This window comes from Athene cunicularia, assembly GCF_003259725.1.
Source record: "Athene cunicularia isolate RWA chromosome 2 unlocalized genomic scaffold, athCun1 chr2_part1, whole genome shotgun sequence".
NCBI classification, from domain to species: Eukaryota; Metazoa; Chordata; class Aves; order Strigiformes; family Strigidae; genus Athene; species Athene cunicularia.
In genome coordinates this window covers 131,020,600-131,044,916 of record NW_020799095.1, presented here as the reverse complement: position 1 = coordinate 131,044,916, position 24,317 = coordinate 131,020,600, and the positions used below count along the sequence as shown (strand labels likewise).

The following is a 24,317-nucleotide window of genomic DNA, read 5'->3' as shown; positions in this document are numbered from 1 at the left end:
CAAACCCTATGTAAGCTGTATTAGAGTGAATAACAAGATGGTAACTGTTACGCTGTGTCAGCTCTAAAGCTACAACTAGAGCATTATTTATACCATTTCCAGTGGCAGATGCTCAAAAACAGAATAAGAAATGGGACAAGTGAAACATAGTGTACCCTAGAAATGTTAGCCAGGCATACAGGGCTGTTTTTGCAGTGTCACCAGGCACTTTGACTTGGAAGCAAATACAAATTTTATATTTAGTAGGGAGGTTAGTGTTAACAGTTCTTTTTTGTGCTTTGCACTTGATTTTTTTTTTTTCCAGCCTGAACGCTTTTAAAAAAAATATTGTTACTGAAGAGTAAATGTATTGTATTAAGATCAGCATTAACTGAGTGAAGCATTTGCCGTGCATTATCTTACAAGACCAGTTTGTGAATTTTGATGTAATTTTGCAGGCCTGCATTGAAATGGCTGTTATAGTCATCAGCTGAAGTGTTAACTGATTCTTTAGGCAGAAGCTGGAGAATGGAGTAAAAGTGAGGCAGTCATGCTTCTGTCACTGCACATGCAGTCCAACTGGTGAATGTCCTTCAAGGCCTCCTATTACTTAACCTACTCAGAGGTTTAGGACCTGTTTTAAATAGACAAAAACTGTCATAAAAGCTTTCCTCCCAATTTCTGCATATGCTTTTTTGTAGTAAAGCATCTGGACTCTTACATCCCTTCCTTTCATTGAATCAGTGTAACAAACTTTTGCATTTATAAGCCGATTACTTTTTACAGATATGTAAACATTTTTTGACTGATGTATGTCTCTTCCAGTCATTTTGCTGTGCAAATCCAAATTAATTTTTGTAGTTGTCTACCTAGTAATGCCATCACACTCATGGGTAATGTTTTATAAGGATAACCAAGCAGATGGTTGAAAAATATTAAGTGGGAGTTAATGAATATAAAAACAATTTCCTAACAAAAGTTCACTTGATTTAGATGTTAAGGGAAGAAATTTTAGTTGCCTCACTGAAAAAAAGACAAACAAAACCAAACCCAAAATACCAGGTTATATTCTATGAAATTGTCTAGTTACAACTTACACAATTATACTTAAGCCATAATGTACCAGGAAGGTGGAAAAAAAAAGGTACTGAGCAGAAAATAAGAAAGGTAAAATACCCTGTGTTTGGAAAGGAAAGCTTGGATTTTTGGTCCACATTGCATGGGTACGTGATGGTGTGTCGGTGGCATTTGGAGCTTGAAACTTGTCTGAGCTACATCCTGGGGACTGCGTGATGCCCCTGTGTCTGTTGTCCTTGGTGGCTGGGTGGTCTGTGCAGGCTGGGCTGGGCTTCTTTGCCCCCATTGTGCTGCAGTGTTCAAGAAATGACGGAGGAGGTGAACGTGGGCAGAGTGCTGAAGGAGTCGGCAGGTCACCTTCCACCTTGCCTGGCAGATGAGCAGTGATGGCACATCACTAAGGGCCTCTGCCTTGGATGGGCACTGATCACAGTGCAAATAGAGCTTTAAATATCTATTTTAAAGATTTTTTTTTTTTTCTCTCTAAATGGCAGAAATTCTTAACTAAATCACTGCCACAGCCTGGGCTCTGCTTTGGATCCTAGTAACCAGAGATGTCCCTCCCCTGGAAATAATAGTGCTTGCCGGTGTCTGTACTGCCATCTTGTTTTCATCTAAGTCTTGGGGGTTTTGAGTGTAAAGGGACAAAAACTGCATGACGTCCTCTCTTCTCAGGTGTTGTGTTGGGAGGAAAAGATACAAACATTAATATTCCATCTGGTACAGGTGAAATTGAGGCAGTTGAGCAGAAACTGAGGAATGAACCCCAGAGAACCTTTCTGAAATTACAAAGGTCTAAAGAGCACCATTAGCACCTTGTCTGCTCCTATGTGGAGCAGTCTCTTGGACCCCAAAGAGGAGAATTTGGTAAGTAGCTACCAGATCATGCATAAGGTTTTGTAACATCTTTCTAAGGAGGTGAGTGAAAAGTTTTCCTATAAGGTTTTGAATGCAATCTTTGAATATAAGGTTTTTTGAAGAAGCTGTGGAGAAGGTGGAATAGCCTCTGTGAGGGCATGAAACAGTTTTGTGAAGATATAATTGGAAAAGGGGCTGAGGTAAGTCCTGGCCAGGACACACCAGTCTGTTTTTTTTTTTTCATGAGCTGGAATTCAGTGCACAGAAGCATCCCCGCTTTCAGCTGTACTCGTATAAAGGGTCCTGCGCTGAGAGAACTAGATCATATGGCACATCAGGCCCTTCTGTTGTGAAAGGAACCCTTGGGCTGTGCTGGAGGAGCCTCTCTGAGTAGCTGCCTCTGGGACTTCTTGTCTCTCTCAGATAAAACATTTTGGTTTAAATTCAGACAAGATTATTACTAAAATAGAACAACATAGCAATCTATCTCATATACTTAATTAGGTTGATACATGGGAATTTTAAAATGCCTTCAAGTACTAGGGGCAGCAACAGAGTTTTTAAGGTGGTTGAAAATTTTAGAGTCAAGGCACAGCTGAGGTGTCAGGGAATTCACAGTAAAAATCCCAAACAGTTGTAGAGTTTTTTTCCTGAGGAGACAGATTTTATGTATATATAATACATACATGTATTGAATTTCTTTATCCTTTCTCATTGTTTGATTCCTTGTAGAAAAGAGATTGCAGCAGCTTTTCAGAAGGAGTTTGTGATTTTTGTGGTAGCTTCTCTGGCCTTGGTGGGGGGCTGCTGCCTGGGCACCCTGGGGTGCAGCAACTCTCACATGCGAGGGACAGGCCAGAGCCACAAGCGCAGGGATAGATGCTCATGGGTGAGCGTGCCCAGCTGTGGGCTGTCTGCTGCTCCCCACCCCTCTGCTTCCAGAGCTGCTGGCCTTGCCTGCTGTAGGCTCCTCTTCCCATGCAAAATCTGACTTGTTTTTCCCTTCGTGTTGCTTCTTGATCCACTAAGTTTGGTTTCTGGACAACCTGGGTGCTGAAGGCCCTCCTGCTGCCGGAGCCCAGCTGAGCTGCAGTTCCCGCAGATCTCTGCTCTGCACCATCCCCATCGCGGCAGCCCCCACCCGGAGCACAGAAACACCATTTGAGGTAGGTGACACCTGTTCCTGGCTCTGCGGTGGGGTTGCTAGTGGCCTTGTTAAGCTTTGCTTCTGCATGGAGCACTTGAGGTTCACCTCCCAGCTCTCAAGGTGCATGGAAAGCTGCAAGTTTAGTGTGGCCATCCAGCGCTGAGCTGTGCTGACCAGCGCTGAGCCCTGCTTTGAGGTCAGGAAAAACACAGAGCTGGCACTTGTCCTGCTGTTCCCCAGCCACGTCCTGTCTGGCAAAGTGTCAGAGTGAGTGTGCTGAGTTACGCAAATAGACCTGTGTGCGGAGCTCCTGCACAATGCTGCTGGCCCCATGGCCAGCTCCTAGCTATTTGTTTAGCTGCATGCGGCGTGGGAACCAGGGGGCAATGGAGGAGGTAAATGCCTGGGAACACAGCAGGGTAAGAGCACTCCCTTGCCAGCCTCCAGGCTGATACCTAAAGCATGATCCAACTGCTGCACTGGGCTTCCCTTTAAATGTTTTGGTTTGGGATCAGGCAGCAGAGGGAACAGGTATCCACCTAGCACAAAATCCAGCTTCTCACAGCAGCTGGAAGCTCAACCATAAACATGAACCTGCTGTTGTGCCTGGCTCACATGCCAGGTCAGGTAACTGGGTATCTTCTAGACATGACGGCCTCAGCACCTGCCTACACACCAGGTACCAGCAGGAATCATTTTGGTGGGCAAAGCCAGCAAGCTAAGATACAGCTCTCTTTTCATCAGCTCCTGGTGAGCCAGCTTGACAAAAGGACTATTCTTGCATACCATCTCCACAATAAGGACATTTAAATTTAAACCAGCCTAACTTAAGAGTGCGTTTAAGGCAACAGACCCATGCTGATGGAGTTTATGTGGCTTGAACTACCCTTTCCTTACAGGCTCTGTGCTCAAGATGTTTCTGAACACACTGTTCTGTGCACTGGGCGCTTTATCCCCCTGTAATCCCTCTCACTAGCATAAATGCTCTCATGTTGCTGAATTTATTTAGCAAGCAGCAACTGAGAAATATCACAGGGCTGCAAGGAAATGACGCTGGTGCCCTGCACCACTGCAGCCAGAGGCTGCATCTCGCACTGAAATGTGTTACACCCAGTGGGTAGGTAAATGGTGCTGCACAGGCAGAGACCCAGTAAATGAGGGAGTACTTGTGGTTAAGTGACATTTAATACTCCCTCAGCCAGCCATCAGGGTCTGATACCCTGCTCTGAGCTGCCTGGCCTTTGTCCCTTGGGTAGCTTCAGCTTGTGGGCAGTGAGGAGAGTTATGCTGACTCAGGGCATAAATCTTGATTTACAAGTGGGGAAGGCGTCTTGTTCCCTGCTGTTCAAAAATACATATTTTTGTTTATTGTAATGAACAAGTGTAAATGCTTCAGTTTGCATGCATCTTCTGAAAGACCTGCCAGCCCCAAAGAATAGTTCTTTATTTCTGCAAATGGATTAGAGAAAGCAGAGCAGGTTCTGATGAGTGGAAAAAAACCCCTCTCACATAAGACCAAAGAATGCAGTTTGCCAGGAACTGGGCTCTTGCCAGCTTCTCCTGCTGCCTGTACCACTACACAGGCAGAGTAAAAAAGTGGTGATGAGGGCTCTCCAGTAAACCAGCTTTTTGGCCAGAGGTGCAACCATGCTGTGATGACACTCATCCCTTGTCACACCTCTTACTGTTGCCCTTTGGGTGACAGCACCTGTTCTACCTGGTGATAGCTTTGCTAAAAAATTCAAAAATATCTTGAAGGGTGCAAAGTAACAGTAGTCCAAACCCCTGTTCCCTGGCATGCACTATTCCTTAGCCACTAGCCACCTTTTAAGTGGTTACAGAAAGAAACTCGCTATCTCTCCACTTGGGTTGAAAACAGGGATTTGTATCCACGAGCAAATTGGTCACTGCAGGCCTGGTTAGCTTGGTGATACAGGATATTTTTACTCACCAGCTGCTGTGTTGGGACTGGCCAGCTTATTGCCTCTCTGGGAACTACACTTCGCTTGCTTGTTCCCATCACCTGAATAACCAGTGTTCTCCTCCTGAGGCAGGTTTTTGTATTGTTGGTGGTTTTGGTTTTTGGTTGTGAGGGGGTGAATGACAAGCTTGAGAGAGCGATAAATACTATGCTGCAATTTGGTCTCCCCACCACAAAGCCAGCCACACCATTTGAGATTCTCTTGTCTTCTAAAGAGAAAATGCTTTATTCTTAAAAGGATGTAAAACCCAGTACCAGTAAACCAGAAGAGATTCCCCTGCTCCTTTTGTCTGCTCTACTGTTTCTGGGCCCCTGTGTGTACATGGAAGCCGCACAGAAAGCCACCTGCTGCAGTGCTGAGGTGGGACGGACATGGTCTTAGTCTTGACTGTTAGAGCAGCTCAACCTGGCAACCAAGCAGAAGAGACCATCCTTATGGAGTGCAGAAGGAGAAAAAAGAGCATGATAAATGCATGCCGAGGGCAGAGCAGAGCAATCAGATTTAAAAGGTAGGTTTCAGAACGGGGGGGGGGAACTCAGGCCAGGAATGGCAGGGACAGGGACTGCCCTGGGAGAGATGAGCTCCTGACCCAGCAACAGGGAAAGCAGCAATTCAGCTGCTCTGTAGCTTCTCCTGCTGATGCTGGGCGGTGTAAGCACAGCAGGGGCAGGGGAAGCAGAACGCATTCTGCAGTCAGTCCCATGGTGCGCGAGGAGCTGCTTCTGGTCAGCGGCTGCCCAGCCCGAGCATCACAGGTAAAAGGCAGCAGGATGCTGCTGTGGCCTCTTCTGTGCAAGCCCAGGCCGTGCTGCCCGGCCAAGGGCCTCATCTTTGACAGGTGATCCTGCCCTTGCTGTTATGCTGCAACTAGTCAGGGCTGGAGAGGTTTCTCCCTCTGGCCCTGAGCAGGTTCCCCAGACTAAGCCAAGGAGGACACGTTTAGGCAGCCCTTACCTGTCAAATGAGTGGTTTTAGGAACACCTGAAAGCCTTCCCTCCCATACCCCAGGCCCCTCAAAAGTCTAACGCTGCCCCACAAAAGGGGCAGGTTTTAAAGCCTAGTGGCCTTGGCTTGAGCTGTTCAGGCCAAATCAGCTGTACAGTCCCCAACAAGTTGGGTTTTTTTGTAAGTTCTATGTCTTTAGTTGTTCTGCCTATCAGTCAGGCCCTCCCAAATACTGTCTGAACTAAATTGCTTATCTCAGAGAAAACTGAATGAGGCAGGAACATCACCAAAATGACTACAAGTGCTGCCAGCCTAAGGCCTTATGTCAATCTTGTTTCATTTCTTTGCTCAGCTTCATTGGCCATTTTTCTTACAAAATATGTATTTCTTTAAATTTGGAAGCTGAGGTCTAAAGTTTCCAGTTGAGGCAGGTATAAGGAACATCAGACAGAAAAGATTGTGCAGATAATACTGCTGACCTGATACTTAAAGAACAGATGTAATAAAGATTCAGTGTGTAAAACTGCAGGGGCCTGCTACCCCTAGTGCAGGGCATTCACAATTACTGCATCAATGACTGTTAAGTGACTTCTGCTTCAGAGATTCACGTGAGAGCGAGGCGCAGAGTAAGATGCTAGAGGACCCGCGGGAATCTCCCAGCATGGGCCCCGTGTCCAGGATCTGCTGAGAGCGCAGGCCCAGCCTAGCGGTGGTTTAAAGAATGTAGGACTTCAAGAAAGCCTCTTTTCCCTTTGGGATCATGGACTAGAATGAGCTTGAAATAATATTACAAAGCAGCTGCTGGCATGCAACAAAGGCTGGGAATATACTGGAATATTGTTTGAGACCGGTGTCAAGCTATAGTATAGGGGCTGTCTACCAAAGCGTCTGGGGTAGCGGGTGGTGGTGGTGTCTAAACACTCAACCAGTCAAAGCTTATGGTCTGCCTTAAACTAAAGTGATCAAACTCAATCACCCACCAAAAGTGAAAACCCATTAGTTGACACACATTTAATTTGGGCTGAGTTTCTAGCAAGTCTGCTTACTGTGTATTGAAGAGATGTACTCATGATCAACTCTTTGCTGGAGAAGATGGGTCACCGCAGCGAAGTGCTGATTTTTTAAATCAGGGGATGTTTGTTATTTAATCTCTTGCTGATGGCATCTGACACACGTGGGTATAAAGCTCTGCTTGCAGCTGGTGATGGCTCCCTTACACCAGCTGGGTAACAGCTTCACCTGAACACGTTGCTGCTGTTCTCCATTTAGAACTTTTTAGCAAGGACAATTTCAGCTTCCTGATTTGCTGATCTCTTGTTTTCACCTCAAACTGAGTTAACTAACCTCTGTTTCAGCTGACATTCAAGCTGGAGGGTATTCTGAAGAAAGGTCTCTTCTAGCACCAGTGGCCTACTTTTCCCTGGACTCATTCAGGTTTCTAGTTTAATCGCTAGGGATGCATTAAAACTGTCCTAATATTAACTGTGATACTGTATACCCATCTATGAAAATCCATTGGTCTATTTCCTCATGGATAAATGATTTGTCAAGAACACTCCATTTAAAAATCTCTTGGTTTTTAAAGCCATTTTGTCCTTTTAACATGTCTCCTAAATTTACTAAATTATATTTTTATTATGATCTGTTGCTGCAAAGATGCTGATTTTTGTCTTCAGTGTCAAAATGAACTATACAAACTTTAGCAGTCAAGACTTCTGAGACGATATCTAAAGAACTTTAAACTCTTGGGACTTTGGGTGGCACAGATTTAACTTCATCAAGAGCTCTTGCAATGTGGCTTTTGACCCTGGCTCTTAACTACAGTTTTTGCAGCTAAGACTATTTTAAAATGACATAGCTGGTTTTTATGCTTTCTTTTAGCAAAAGAATTTTTCTGTCTATTATTAATACAATCCTCCAAACTCTTACTTATTGTTATTTAAAACACCCTGAATTCTATTGAAAGAAATTCAATTAAGTTTTCTAAACCACGTCAATTAAGCTGGACACATGCAGTGAATCTTCTCTGAACATGCCAAACTGCAGTGGAAAAAATAAGATCAAAATCACTAACACAAAAATTAGTGATTTTGAATACCTTGCCACCATGACTGAAGAATGAAATTGGCCCTTTGGTTAAGTACCAGTGGTTATGCATAATTAGATGAGTGGTATTGAACACACGACAATCTCCTAAAAAGAGGACATTTAAACCAAAACCTATCAATTGTACTGACAGTGCTTGAAAAATTAAGAGCCTCATTCTTGGCACTCTACTTCTAGACAATACTCATAATCCACATGACAGAATTATAAGCCTAAAGAGAAAACCAGAAAAGAGAATTCATAATTGTACTTTTCAAGAGAAAAACTTTAATTTTTTAATTACTATACGCCTGAGAAAAGTTTTCATTAGAACAATATTCTTAATGATAGTGCTAGTGAGTTTAATATACATTTATATTACATGTGCAAAGAAGGCATTGGGGTATTTGAAAAATTTAAAAGCTTCAACTTGAAAAAAGGAACTTTGCCAGAATCAAATATAAAACATTATGTATTGCCTGAAATAAGAAAAAAAAAATCATACTGTCCACAAAATGGTTTTACTTTTAGCTTTATAAATATGTCTGTAAACAGAAATAGCTGGTGTTTTAAATAATCTGATTACAAAACTCAGAGTTAATTAAGTGCAGCCACTTTTCCTGTTTACCACTGCCACTTCACAGGCCATACAAACCTGCAGTCATTACACACACAGAGAAAAAATAATTGTCTGTGCCCTAAAAATTACTTCCTTGTTAATAATTCTAAAACCATACCCATTTATTTACTAATTAATTATTTTGACTCAGTGTTCCATGACAAGCTAATATATTGTTCATTCACCTTTGCTGCTAAACTGTACTGCACCAAAAATATTTAAATCTGTTTTGTATAGACAAGGGATAGTGAAGAAACAGATGGTCTGTTTGTCTGAAAAATGTTAATACTTTTTGTAAACTCATTTTAGCAAAGCTATTACTGACCCGTTTATCTTGAAGACACTTCTTTATCACAAGAACATACAACTCACAAAATGATATAACAATTGACTAAAATTGTACTATCGTACCATCAAGATATTTCACATTATATATATAAAATGTAAAATATATTTTTATATAATTAACACAGGCTAAATAAAATTGCTATATCACATAACATGAACTCTGTTACTGAACACAGACATGCATTAAATTCTAAAGATTAAAAATGTATGTAACTACAAGAAAAAAAGAGCAGCAAGTTTTAAATGTGCATATGCTGTCAAAACAAAACAGAATTCAAACAGTCCCACTTTAACCCATGCAAGTCTGCAGAGTTCATACATCTATTTTATAAACATCAACTATATGCATGCAACCAATAAATTTTAACGTCTTAAAGTTCATAAACCTTTTTAAGGCTCTCAAGATCTTCCAAAGAGTACTGATCAGTCTGGTTTTCTGAAAGTAAGTCAAACAGTTGCTGAACCTGTTTTTTTTCACTTTTGCTCAGAAGGGCTAGCACCACCTGAAAAAACAGATTATTTTATAATTAGCACAGGTTGACTGAAAATCATAGTATCTGACAGAGATACAGAATCAGTGTATCATTTCCTTTTAAGATACAAAAATTTCCTTTAGGTTTCTATGCAACTGAAGTACACACTCAATCTAGGATCTTACCTTAAATCTTTCTGCTTTGCTCAAGTAGAAAAGGTGTTGATACACAAGGCCGGGATCTTTTCCAGCTACGTAATATTCCAATGACTGGATAAAAATCAAAAAGATTTCCCCTTCAAGTTTGTTACTTAGCAGCAGTGGCAATTTTTTTGGATCGGTAATTGTTAAAAGATCTGCGCAAGCAGCTTTATCCTTATTGGTATTCACTGCATTTATAATCTGACCAAAGTCATAAGCATTAGATGGTTCAGAAATATGCAGTTTCTCAGAGGTCTTCAGTGGCACACTCATTTGAACTGCTTCCTTAGAAGTAACATGATCAGTCATAACATCTTCTGATGTATCAAACCGTCGCTCTTCCTGCTCATCAGATTCAGCCACCTTCACAGAGAAAATGGCAACAAATCATATTAATGTGGATATATAGATAACCCGAAGTTTCATAAACTGCATGCATATATCCATCAATCGTGTCACTAAATTAAAGATAGCATTTTACTGTGTGTAAAAGAAAGGCACCTATGTTCTTTTAATGTCCCACTTCCTGCCAGAAGTAGCTCTCTAATTCATCTTTAAAGCTTTGTAGTCAAAAGTGTGTATTTTACATTTCCTTTCACTGCTTGGCACTCCACTGCAGAAAGACAACTGAAGACCACTGGGAGAATGCTAAGGAGGACTGTATACATATATTAAATGTGAAGTTGCAGAAGACAAGCAGAACTGAAGTCAAATCACCGAAGACCCAAGTTTCACTTCACTGCTGTGCCTTCAGAATAGTGCACGTACATGGCAGCTATGTCAGGTTGCTCTCTGAAGTCTCGCTGTGGAAGGAGAAAGCTTGGCATGGTCTAACTGCCTGAATACCCACTCCTCCTGAGTCTGTAGTCTGTATTGAGTTTCATGAATCAGTTGCTAGAAAATTAACCATGGGTTCAACTACATTTGCTAAAATCCATCTCAAGCTATTAAGAGTTGTGGAATTAGTATAAACTGACTAAAACTCATCACAGGTCTCTACACAGGATGCCAAGTTTTTCAGGAAGTCTGAACATACTGTATTGCATAGTACAGGGGAGATAGATTAGTCAGTTTTGGAAAATACTGCATTGGGCTTATAGACATTTTGTTCTATTTTTCAACAATAACCAACAATTAGAAACAAACCTGTTTCTGATTTTCCTTACTTTTCTTTGCAGTCTGTTTTCATGGAACTACCTTGTACTACAGCAGATAAACAGGGAAGGCTCCCTAAGAGGGCAGCTGTAATTAGGATAGCATTATGATAGCAAACAGAAATGCTTCCTGCTCCACCCCTGGAGAAAATTACCACTGCCAGTAATGTAGTTAGCTGGTCTCTGAACAATGCAGTCACTTCCCAAACCTCCTCTAAATACTCACCAGGTCCCTCTGTCACAATTCAGAGCTTAACTAACGCTATACCCAGCTTATGCCAATTACATAAAATCCCATGAACTCGTGACAATGTGAAGTTTCAATAAAACAAATTGCTTCCATATTAATAAATGCATTTTCCATTACACCACTGTTTTGAATACATTATCAAATTACAGTGTCACTGTACAGACGGGTAACTATGTATTTTAACTATATGTTTTAAAATTAAAAGGGAAAAGAAACCCATTCTTAAAGGGTCAGCAAAGCTACAATAAAAAAAAAAAATTAAAAATCGGATGACTGAGAAAATCCTTTCACCACCTAATTCTACCCAGAACTCTGCAAGGCTAACATTTTGATCCCGTACATAACGTTACATCATGTATTTATTCTAGAAGATCCCACAGATGTTTTACCCATACTCTTGCTCTTTAAACTAGGATTTCATTCTTCAGAACAGTATACTACTAGCACAAGAAGAGCCAGCACACCTGCTGACAAGGTACCTCTGCCAGCACAGGCCCAGGGGCTTCCCAAGTACACAGACTTTAAAATCAAAACTGCTATTTGACAGATGCATTCTGGAGAACAGGTATTTTGAAGCCTAAGCAGTTTCTGTTTACAAGTTTAGTGCCATCTAAATGTACTTTTTCCATTTCTGCTGTGGTTCTAAATATAAAGCAGTCCAAGCTTTACTATAGAATGCAATGGACACTGAACAGATCAAATGCAAGAATCCTCCAATATGCTCTCAAAATAACATGAAAAATACAACCCCATTCCCAAAAAACGCAGAGCTAAGGAGTGCAGAACAAAAGTCTTAATATTATCTCTTCAAGTGTGGCTTCTGTACTGTCTGCTTTTAGAAATGAACAGGTATACCTCTTGTATGGTTATTTTCTTCCTTTTCTTCTTTTGACTGCCAGCTACAGCACTGCTGTCAAGGTTAAGCAGTTGGGTTACCTCTTCTAGCTCCTTTTTTGCTTCAAGAACATTTGGATCTATTAGAAGTACTCTGTTGAAATCATCAACACTGGCTTGATAATTCTGTAAGTGGAAGGGAAAATAATTTTTTCATAAGCACACCACTAGAAAAATAAATTTGAACTACCATACTGTCCTTTACAATTAAGAAAAATAAAAATGCTAGGATATTGACATTAAGTAGACAAAAATGATCTAAATAGAGACAGTGTAATTTCATTAGAGGGAAAAAAGGAAACTGAGGACAAGTCTGAGTGAGCATTTTGTGACTACTTCCGTATTAAATATGTAAAATGAAATTATTTATTCTGAGAAACATATTCCCTGTATCAGAGAATAGGTTACTGAAGACTGCAGCTTTTAAGCATAATTGCTTACAGCACAACACTTCTTCAAGATTAATATAACGTGAATCCATCCACAGTTTATGTACTTGCTTCGCCAATGAAAGAGAGTTAAATAAACTTAGATTAAAAATACACCTAATCTTCCTGGGCTTCAATCCAACAGACCATCTCTTACAGTTTGAGAAGGGAAATTTTTAGTAATACTTGAGACTGGGATTATGTTATGAACTCTGGGATAAGGAGGAGTAGAAGGACAAATGCAGCAATAGAGTGGCATTAGGACACAGTTCCTCAATAATCATGTATTTTCATTTGTTCAATGTTTTTATTTCAAATGTTGACATTAGGAATTATGATTTTTTAGAGTAAATTTTCTGGACAGACAAAATTAATAGCATCAACTCTGAGGAAGACTGGAATATCACACAGAAAAATCAAGACTCCTTGAGGGCTGGAGTATCAAAAATAAGGATGAAATGTAGCTGTAAACATTAAAAGACCATGCAAACAGTAAAAGATCAACATAATTTCTTCATGTGAGGAACCTAGTATTTCTTCTTTTCACAAGCAGTATCATAAGGTTACCATAAGTCATTCATATTATCATGGAAAAAATCCTCATGTACCATCTGAGGTACTTCCTCAGCATCTCAACTGTAATAAAAGCATTAGTGTACGAGTCACTCATATTCTCTTTCCTACACAGAATATTTTGTTCAATATTTATGACCAGTATTCAAGGCGCAGAAACACTGCAGTAAGTCTCTAAGTGAACTGAACTCTGCTATACAATGAAAGAGAACTAGAATTATTCTGCTTTAGCAAATGAATGCAGAAAGGGGGCAAATTGCTTTCATCAGAAAACAGCTACTAATTAAGCTAAATCATTTGAACTACAGATGTATTTACAACTACAATGACATTCTAGAACAGACCTCTGAAAACTATCACAAAGGTCAGCAAACCACCAATACTCCTGGATTTAAAATTGCAGCCTGCCAGACGTTTCAATAAGAATCATACAAGATGGTTGCACCCAAAGCAAGAGACTCGACCATGAACTATAGGAGATGCCATCTGGGGTCCTGTGTCCTATGCTACAGGCCTTATTCATCACACAAGCATAATTTTTTCCCCACCTTCCCTTAACTACATCTCAGTAAATCTATTTAAAAAATCCTCATTTACTACATTGAATTCCACTGCAGCATCTGTGATTAAACATCTAGGTATTTATATACAAATAAAACTTCCCAGCTTAGTTAGGTCTGTGCCAAACTACATGCTTTCAGCTCTTAAAATTTTTCATTACAGTCATTTGTCAACCTCAAATCACTTTTGTTGCTTTCTCTGGTTTTACAAATCACTCACATTCCTGGAATTAGTAATAATGAAGGCATTAAATCCAACCACAACAAAACATTTTGGGATTCCCAAGCTCAGACTGTTCTGAAGGAATCCATGAACAGTGTTTCAGGTTATGTCTTCATTAATACAAAAATAGCATTTTTTTTCTAGTATATTCAAAATAGCAGTAGTTATTTCTCCAGTTCTTGACATTCTTCACTAGTGTGTAATTCCCTTTTTTTGACTGGTAGAATCACTTATACCTTTGCTCATATTTATACTAATTTTTTATCTACTTCAACAACATAAGGTTACAAATTATTAATACCAGATAGCTTGGTACAGTTACAGAATATTAATCAAAGCAACCTTTAAAAATTTTATAGCTACTGTAGCAAAGGAACAAATTTATCACAAACAAAACATCCCATGGTTCCTACAACCTGCATTTGGAATTGTAACATGGGATGAGAATAAGCTAGTATACCATTAAGCACAAACAGGTTGTCCTCAGGTGATCTGTAAGCTGAGAGACAATCATAATTTTTTGTTAAGGCATCAAACACAATGAAGGTCTAAGGTAAGTGATGGACACTGCTGAAACTTGGTGGATGCTTGGCGTGATCACCTTCAGTTATAAAGAGCAACACAGGAGAAGGCACTTAAGATGCCTGTTTGAAGATATCTGTAAAATTTAAGACAAAGTAGATGATGATAGCTGCCATCATGAGCCAAGAGAAGTCAGAAGCTGGTAGCTCAATACCAGGTAGGAGCTGACAGGTAGGGTAAGGATTGCTATGAAAGAATTATGAAGTGTAGGGGGTAATTAACATCACTGAAGAAGGGGAAACGACAGAAGGATGGACAGAAGGATTGACACAGTTCAAGTGATGGAACACAAGTTCCAGTCACATTCAGGATGGATATGAGCAATGCAAGTTTGCATTTATGATGATCAGGTAAAAGGATACTCAAATAACTGTGTGCAAGATGAGCACAGTACAGATAACACTCTGTAAATGGAAAGAAAAAGTTTGAGTACCAACACTGTCCACAGAGTGACAAAGCAGATTACTGATGAAGGTTTATAACATGTCTGGGGAAGGAAGAGAGAGAGAATGAAGATAATTAAAACCCTAGTTTAATATGACAAGTGCTCAAATATGAGCAGATGCTAGAAGAAAGCTTGAGATTTTAGTTTGGACAGATGAAGACAGACTTGGAGAGAATCCATTTGTCATCAGCAAAGAGAGAGTAAATACCTTGTCAGAAAAAATAGACTGGGATACCCAGAATAATATTAGAACATTGGAACAGAATTGAAACTTGCTTAACCAATCTCCAGTCAAACCTAATTTATTTTAATATTCTTGTATTTTCTCAAATTATTACAAGTCAATATGAAGGTTTTAATGTTGCAAAAATACTTATATATTTTATGTATGCCTAATGCTATACAAAGTAGTAAATCAGCACCTGCATACTTTGTTTGCATTCACCCATTGACTGCAACTACCTGATTTGCCTTTGAAGAGGATAAGCAAGTTTAGAAGTGCTTAAGAATACCTGCCATGTTCTTTTTCCTCACCTGTAATCCTTTGTACGCTAGTGCTCTTCTATAAAAAGCTTTAATATTAGAATCTTCTATCTGAAGAACATGATCACAATCCTGCTTAGCCTCTTCATATTTATACAGTTTCAAGTAACAGAGAGCTCTAACACAGAAAAACAGAATACACTGCAATATAAGTAAATTCTACAGTGCTATACTGCCAACAGTATCCGACTCATAAACATTAATTACAATACTTCACACAGTTCAGTCTCATTGTGGTATCTTTTAAAGTACATCAAACCCAGTAAATATTAACATCATCAGTGGGTGGATTTAGAGAGGGTCAATTCCTTCAACAAAAGTAAAAATTCAAATATGACTAATGCTTGAAGTTAGGCAGATATGTAAGTACTTTAAAAGCAGAGCCTGTTTTAGTATAATATGATAGTATAGTGGTTTAGATATAGTGTGGATTTTATACAGCCATTCTGGGTAAAAAAGTGCTCTAGATTAAATCAGCAATACTGCTTTCTGCACCTAATTATTACTTGGAAGTCTCCTGTCCAAGTACTGGCCTAATCAAATCCTTCTTAGTTTGTGAAAGCTGATAAGAAAGCTGAAAAGAATTATGCTGCAGAATTAGGTCAACCTTTAAAATAATTCTGTTGTATGACCATGTTCCTACTTTTATTTTCTCAAAATGTACATTTTCTCTGAATTATTACTCTTCATATTTGAGATGCTGCTACAGTTAATTAAAATCATACCAGTATTCTCAAAAACTGCTGCAAAATGCTATGCTAATTATAACTTTTACTACTGCTTACTCCATTTATATAAAGATTTTAAGATATGTATCAGTGACATTAATACATGCTTCCCTTGGAAAATAATGAGATTTAACAGTCATTTTTGTTATTAGAAACAGCCATCAAGTAGGAAAAAAAAAAATCCTTTTTTACAGCAGTGACTGAAGGGATACAAAACCTCTTCCCTGCTGTGAGAAAATATAACCACTGTCATCCCACAAAGCCAGATTAGATTTTGGATGTTTACCTGTTAGTGTAGATCGTACATTCCTCAGTATTTAACTTCATGCATTCACTGTATTTATTTACAGCTTCTTCATATTTACCCTTTTTTACAAAATCATTCCCTTCATTTTTTAACGTCTTGAACTTCTCCTCAGCTTTCTCACCTACATTACAAAAGGATCACAGTGTTACATAAGAAGGTCAGTTCATTAAGGGTACCTGAATAATCTACCCAGACTAAGAATAAATGCCTTGCAGCTGAAGTATCTTTATCAGTCTACACATTGCCATTTCTGTCCTAGATCTCTCTGCTGCTCTAGAAAGGCATAACATATAATACCTACATTTGGCACAACCCCATGCACCAGGGTAACTATTTTACTGAAGATAACAGGAATGCAACAGACAGCTCTATGTTTTCTCCTCCTTCTGTCTACCCTTTCTGTGTCATAGAGAGGGACTATGTATCTCCACTGAGATACCAGTTTTATTTACAATGGTGGAGATTTAATCAGCAGGATTAAAGGCCCTCTAGATCTCCACCATCACACCAAGACAGCCATAACTTCATCTACTATTCTTTCTGCAAGCAACTGTCCATCACAATTATTATGCTGAACTGACAATGAGAAACAAATCATCACACTGATAAGGGTTAGTGACACATCAGTGATATTCTGTTAATAACCATTTATAAAAGATGATTTTGGGAACCTGAAAACCTAACTATACTTCTAATACTGTGTTCTTCCATAATTGTCTTTCCTTCTAAACTCTACATTATTTGTTGCATATGCTTCTGAGTCAGACCACAGTTTTTAGCTATGGTTGCAGTGGGAAACCAATCCTGACTGCAGTTTCATGTCTCTGTTTGAGCAAACATTAATTAGTAACATAGCTCTAAGTAAACCACAATAGAAAAAAATCTACTTTTTGTACCTTGCTAAAGAATATGAGCACCTTGCCAAGCTTCAGGTTTTAAACAGTGTATATGTATACAACCATGTAATTGTAACCAATAATTAAGCTCAGTGAGTTTTTATAAAACCATGGAAGTCTTCTATACCAGAAAACTACATGTGGACTTAGGGAAAAAAATTAAGTAATGATGTGAAACCAGAACTGATTTATTCAAGAAACACAACTAAATTATAACTCAGGCTCTAAGACACAAAAACCAACAGACAATTGTTGCAAAAAAGTGTCAGCCAACAGTAAGGTATTAGTACTGACTGAACATTATTGCTGGCATGCTTCTGGCACCAGCTATCACTGTCAGGTCCTGCTAATTTAGTATGGGCCTGAGAAAGCAACCACAACCTTAGATTCAGCCTTCAGAGAAGAAAATGGTTACACACAGTCTCCATTTAATATTCCTAAAACCAAAGCCTAACCAAAGCCCACTCTCTTTGAAATAGATTGAGATGTGTTTTGCATCAAAATGCTGCAGAGCACACTTAATGAAGGCACTGATGGCCAGTTTTTTTAACTTTCATAATGGGCTAAATATGAACACTACCATTCTCAGGAGCTGTTTATCTGTGTACTTTTCACTATGATGATCTGCAAATTCTCACAAAGTTACACAAGATTATATAGATTCAAATTTACTATTTAAAAGGTTTAAATAGGTTGGTTACACATTGAAATAAAAATCCAGCAAGTTGTACTCTTTAATAACAGAAAAAACCTGGAGTACAATCAGTACAACAAAAAGCACTTTTCAAGCGAAGCATTTATGTTTAATAGCAACAGCTGTGCAAGATACCAGTTTTCTACTCCATTTACAAAACACAAAAGAAACTCAATTGTTGCCCAGTCCTTAAGAGTGATGAATCAACAATGACATGTACTGACAACAACTGTATGAAAATACTTGTCTCTGGACATTTTAGAAAGTAGAGTAAAATTTTTATCAATTTAATTGATCTTAAATTATACATCAACATGCCTCATGTTTCTTAAATGAAAAACAATTTTCTGTAGCATTACTGGAATTGAGTATGCACTACACTATTTCAAGTTTCTAGAACCATGTCTTATTCTTGAGAAAAATGTCCAATTCTCATAAACACAGATATCTGTAAATTGTCTGTCATTTGACATCTGGTACAAATAAATTCAATGCTATCTGAAAGATCAGTTTTAAGTCATTAAATCTGTAGTGCCCAAGACTGCAGATTATTTGAGGATATGTGTTATTGCAATAATGCATTATGGACAGATAACCCTATCACTGCTACAGATTTGGCCAGCAACCCAGTTATGCATTGCAGACTCCCCTGTGTTAATCAAGGGGAGATGATTTTCAGCAGTACTTTACTTTATATTGAAATAACCTCAAAGGAGAACTGATTAGTAGTCAAGTAAAAAATCACAGTGTTAAGGCCTTTGCAAAAATAATGTTTAATCTCAACAAAAACTGAATCAGAAAGGTTCCATCACCTGATTTACTAGAGGAGAAAAATGGAAACTGCAATGAAGGGGAAAAAAAAACAGGAAGAAAGCATCCTAAAGGAATTAAGCACCCAGTGCTTTTGTGTAAACAAGTCCAGAACATCGTTGAAAGGTGTCTACTAAATGGCTGGTGTCAAAGTTAGAATCCATCATTTAAAGGGAAAAAAAAAAAATTTAAAAAAAAAAAAAAAATCAATCAGCAGTGTTCTTCTATAGCCCATTTCACTAACCACTGGCCTCCTACAAGTCTACCTTTTCTATTCTGAAGATCTTTCATGAACACTTAAATAACATCCACAGATTATGCAACTGTTTATGTTACTGAGGCTGGATTTTTTTTGCGGGGGAAAACTGTGTTATAACTGTAGTATGATCTCAGAGAAACTACTGATACTTGTGACAGGACTCAATATACTCCTGAGGAGTACTTTTGCTTTATTTTCTTTTATTTTATATAACTTCAGAAATTGCATACTGAAACCTACATTACTTGCCTTTAAAAATAATATAACTGTGGCTCCATAAAGCACATTAAACCCAATCATGTAAATGACCATAATCTAACTTGGCTTTTCACAAAGGTCTCTGACAAATATTTTCTAAAGCAGTTTCTTTGACATTATTAAATCCTATTCCTTATCTCAAATATATTTTGTATATATATTAGCATTGGCTATACATACGATTCATCTGCAACTGTTCTTCCCTGTTGACATCTGTAGTACTTTTTGACTTATTCTCTGAAGTAAAGTCTCCTCCATCCCACCTGTGTAGCTGAGCAGCAACTGGGACAACTGGAATTGGTGGCAGCTTCTGTCTCCAACTGGGACCATCCTGATCTATTAAAGTCTTCGTTATTCTGAAAGAGAAAAGCCCCACAAACGTGACTTTTCATATATTTAATTCACACTTTAATAACTCACAGCCAAATTAAATAATGCAGTGCTCCAATTTTTAAAAAAACCAACCAAACAATTATCTAAGACTAATTTAAAAAAACATTGTTACAGCAGTCAGTGGTATTGCACTTATTTAAGACTTAACAACTTTGTTCACTTTCCAGAGTATTTATGCTAGCATTTAGAACACAAGAAGCTGACTTCAGAACAATCTGTAAATATTTAAGTAAATGACTGATTTTGCAACTAAGCTCTAAATGCTGCCTACCACATGCAATAAAGAAATAGGGAAAAAAAAAAAAGATGTATTTATTTTGCCTACTTTTCTCAGCTGTTCATAGGTGTAATCTGTAAAACGCGTAGATTACAATATCCTCAGACAAAGTGTGGAACCAAAATTTGCCAATGTCAAATGAAACCTCTTACACAATAACTCTCTAAATAACCAGTGCAGGTCACAAAGTAGATACTACATTGCATTTTATAGAACAGTCAGAAATTCATCAATCAATCATTCTTTATCCCATCTAAAAATTCAAAGAAAATACATAAGATTTGCTAAATCTTTCTTAAACCAACCATGTGTATATGTCAACTATTTCCATACACAAGAGGTTCAATTCAAAATCCATTCAAGTGGGAGTTTCCCAGTGCTCTGATACATTTTGGAGAAAGACCTAAGTAAACGTAATGAGTAAAGCCATACAAGACTTCATAGTTCATGGGTTTTTAAAAAAAAAAAAAATTATGAGAATAGTAGTGAGATAAACATCTAATCTCAAAATGAGTTTAAGAGTCAAGTACGGCTGGTGGTAAGTCCAATACCTGCTTTAACAAAGGAAAATTTGCACTGAGTAGCAAAGCAAGTCACATTGATACTATAGCCAGTAAACCTGAATTTTGTCTGTTAGGTACATTTCCATCTAACACAGGTTTAAAAATGTATTACAGGAATACACATCACCAAAAAAAATGAAGAACCTTGAATGTGACATAAAGAATGAGATAGAACAAGCATGAACTACCCAATAAAGTTTACTTGCACAGTTTTGATCTTTTTAAATATCTGAATAACAGCTATTAAAAAAAAAAGGGGGGGCCCTGGTATAATACTATGGCAACAGAGTCAGAGCACTCAGGACCAAATTCTTTTCCCATTAAGGTCTGATAGAAAAAAACAATACAAGAAGCAGCATGTTTTAATCTTCTTTACTGTAAAAGAAAAATTACCAAAATATTTTAAAGAACAATGTAAACTAAAAAGACTGTTTGTAGAGATATATAACGTGTGATTTTATATATTCCATAAAGCTGCGTGAAACATACCATTTCTTATATTTTTGAATTGAAAGTAAATTTCTTCATACACATAGTATCACATTTTGTAGTATTATCTAGTTGCTTTATTTGTTTTCTAAGTGAATAATATTTTCTGTGTGTTAGCTGCATATGCCCTTCCAGGGGCTCTCATCTACCTGTATCATTCCTAAGCAGTATTTTACAGGACATACCAACAAAGCAGCTTGTCCAAGTTCTGTTTTGCTCTAATTTTACTAAAACTTTAGGTTTTTAATGATAACCTGAATTTAATTGTTAAGAAAAATGTGGCACATAATCATAAATTAAAACAGCCTGAAGATTTACTCAGGTTATTTTATTAGAAGACAAAACTGTACACTTCATATTAAGAAGTCAATTCATTACGTTTAGGTATTTCCCATGGAAAGTAACCGAATAATTCTGCAGTAAACCACAGTCCTGTTGACTTCTGTTTATTTTTTCTCCATTTATCATAATGGGCTTAAAAAGTTGGGAGAAAAAAACCTGATCTAATTAATCAAAATCAACAGAAAGAATCTTGCAGCATTTGACGATCAGTCATCTAAGCATAGTCTTTGCAAAAATGTATACCTGCATGTCATGGTTAGTTTAAAAAGCACAGGTATCTCACGAAAAAGCTGGAACAAATATTCATTCCCCACCACCACCAACCTAACTTAACCCAACAATCCTGCAGTTTTGGAGTTCATCACAAATTTATTTGTACAGTACACTCATGTGGGACTTTGTAATAAAAGCCCTCAAGTTATTTAATGCAATTTGCTAACTGATATTAAAGGAGACAACTGGAGTGAAACTTCAATTTAGTAAATGGAAATGCATAAACACATTTCTCCACATTAGAGCTTCTGTATTTCTAACAGTGAACAGCAAATAATAAACCAAGGAAATTAAGGAAATTAAAATACACAAAAGTAGGAAATACACTGATGTTCACAAAGGTAGGAAAATGGCACTGATTAAAAGCGTGCTTGGAATGCATTTTCCTGTGACTTGGCACACAGCATTAAAAGAAACAGTCCTTCCAATTTATCCAAAAATCACCTCAGGATAACCAATAAAAGACACAATTCAACATCATCTAATCAACATGATAAACACTCAAATAACTGTTTATACTTGTTTTGAGTTGACTTTTCTTATAAGTATGTACTTACATTCTTAATTATTTCCTTTCAATTGCAAAATTATCAGGTAAAGGCTTTAGATTAAAAATTCTACCTGTCTTTTATGTGAGAATAATTGGAAATATCAGACTGAACACCTGTTCAATTCTAAGATTTTTGGAAAGCCTGATTAGTTATGTAAGTACATAAAGACAAGCTGTAACATAATTTATCAAACCCACCCTCAGACACAAGAAGGATGATAAGTTTTTCCTGTCAGCTTCCTACAGCATCACCATCCAATTTCCCACAAGAACTTAAAACCAAAGAAATCCTCCAATAACAGCAGGTTGTTAAGATCTGATACTCATAATATAAAAGAAAATTAAATTAAATTTTGGGGCTGTCCCTTTAAGTTAAAAGGCAGTAGAGGAATTATCATTTTTGTTAAAATTCATTTTTAAAAAGGTCTCTTACTTGGGAAATTAAAATGAATAATTTGGTAAACAACTGCAGTGTAATTCATAAATGATAAAATATTTTAAAATAAAATACAGTAAAAGTTCAATTACGCAGGAGGTCTATGCTTTAGAAACTAAGAATTTGCAAGCAAAAATGAATTACCAGCAGAGGAGAAGAAGGAAGAAGCAGCTGAAATAAGGTGATGGGTTGCCAGGGAGGAAAGAGTAATGAGCAGTGAAGCTAAAAACATAAGGAAGGCCTAGAGAGGAGAAAAGGAAGAGTGTTAAGGGGAAAAAAGGGAAATAAGCTTATTACAAAGCAAGTTACAAGTCAAGGAGAAATATGAAAAGAGTATCTGCAGATAAAATAAGCCAAGAAGTTTTTTAAAAAGTATAATAACCACACAGATAACCAGGATGAGCAGTTATCTCACCAATCCAAGTGCTCTATTATTAGTGTAGATACAGGACATCAGTAACAATTTGTTGTGTTATCAAAACTAAGACTTCTAAGAGGAGATGATAAAGCATCTTGATCTCCTTTGGCCACCTCTGATCAGTTAAGCAGAATATAAAGATATTATGGACTTTTAAATGAAGTAATAATGCAAGTGCTCATGGCCTTGCCTTAAGAAAAAAAAGGTACTAGATTCCATTGTTCGAAGTCACATGCATGTGGGTGTCTGCTCAATGACTAATGGCTCTCCTGCTTTCATAAATACTTTTTTTGTCCGTTAAAAAGGAAAGAAAAAGGAAAGGAAAATCCTATTATTCATGCACTTAAACTCTTACTATATGTTAATGAGAATGCAGTTACAATTGTGAGTATACACTAATTTTACCCTATTAAAATAAATTACAGAAACTGGGACATCGCTATTAGCAGCAAGAATTAATGTTGGAAGTATTAACACTTAAGTTTAAAATAATATTCAAGTATATTTTTTACACCTCTAAGCTTTGTAGCCAGCCACTATATCAAGCTACTTCGGTGTTTCCACAACTGCAGTATACTGAAGCATTCAAACAACATAAATCTCCAACTGCCATGGGAAGAGTGATAATATGAAAAGGAAACAGAAATGTCAGAGGAAAGGTATGGATCTTAAAGTACTGTTTTATATGGTATCAAATACAAGTTAGGAAAGAAAACAAGTTGAATCACCAGTAAAAAAAGCCTTTAAAACACTACATTTTTAAAACAGAAGGTGACCTACTGCTGGCAGAGGAAAACTGTGAAGCCATGGGAAAACAACTAAGTGACACAGCCAGTCCTCCAGTTATAATGCACTAGTTGTGATGACCCTGCCTCTGAGAGATACAGAACAAAGGGAGCGTATACAATGAACAAAACTAAATTCTACTTTTCTATTTGGACTGATACCAGAAAATTTGTAAGTGGAGTTACCTATTAGCACTATCATTTGCTGCTTGGATGCTGCTGTCTATTTGTAGGACTGTTTTATAATCAATGTATGCCTGTCGATACCGCTCCATAGACTCATTTGCCATTGCTCGTCGGAGAAGAGGCTTAAGGGAAAATGGCTGAAGCTCCAGAGCTCTAGAGAAAACAAAAGAAAAATGCAGGATTGAAACAGAGTAACTCAACTAATATTAATAAATGTGATTTATGATATACAGAACTATACGTAACAACTTCATGCTTTCAGATGGGCCTTACAGTAACATAACCAAG

The 24,317-nt window shown here is 37.8% G+C and overlaps 1 protein-coding gene across 2 annotated transcripts in view; it reads right to left on the bottom strand.

The window, feature by feature from the left end:
• Nucleotides 1-8,341: 8,341 nt before the first annotated feature.
• SPAG1 (sperm associated antigen 1) overlaps nucleotides 8,342-24,317 on the bottom strand; it is a 43,855-nt gene continuing 27,879 nt past the window's right edge. For both annotated transcript variants that reach the window (XM_026842519.1, XM_026842520.1), the window contains 7 exons: nucleotides 24,030-24,182; nucleotides 19,498-19,673; nucleotides 16,380-16,521; nucleotides 15,357-15,483; nucleotides 11,973-12,137; nucleotides 9,699-10,076; nucleotides 8,342-9,543 (listed from right to left, as the gene is read on the bottom strand). In XM_026842519.1, coding sequence (XP_026698320.1) covers nucleotides 9,412-9,543; nucleotides 9,699-10,076; nucleotides 11,973-12,137; nucleotides 15,357-15,483; nucleotides 16,380-16,521; nucleotides 19,498-19,673; nucleotides 24,030-24,182 — 1,273 coding nt within the window. In that variant the 3' untranslated portion in view covers nucleotides 8,342-9,411. The remainder of the gene's footprint in view (nucleotides 9,544-9,698; nucleotides 10,077-11,972; nucleotides 12,138-15,356; nucleotides 15,484-16,379; nucleotides 16,522-19,497; nucleotides 19,674-24,029; nucleotides 24,183-24,317) is intronic.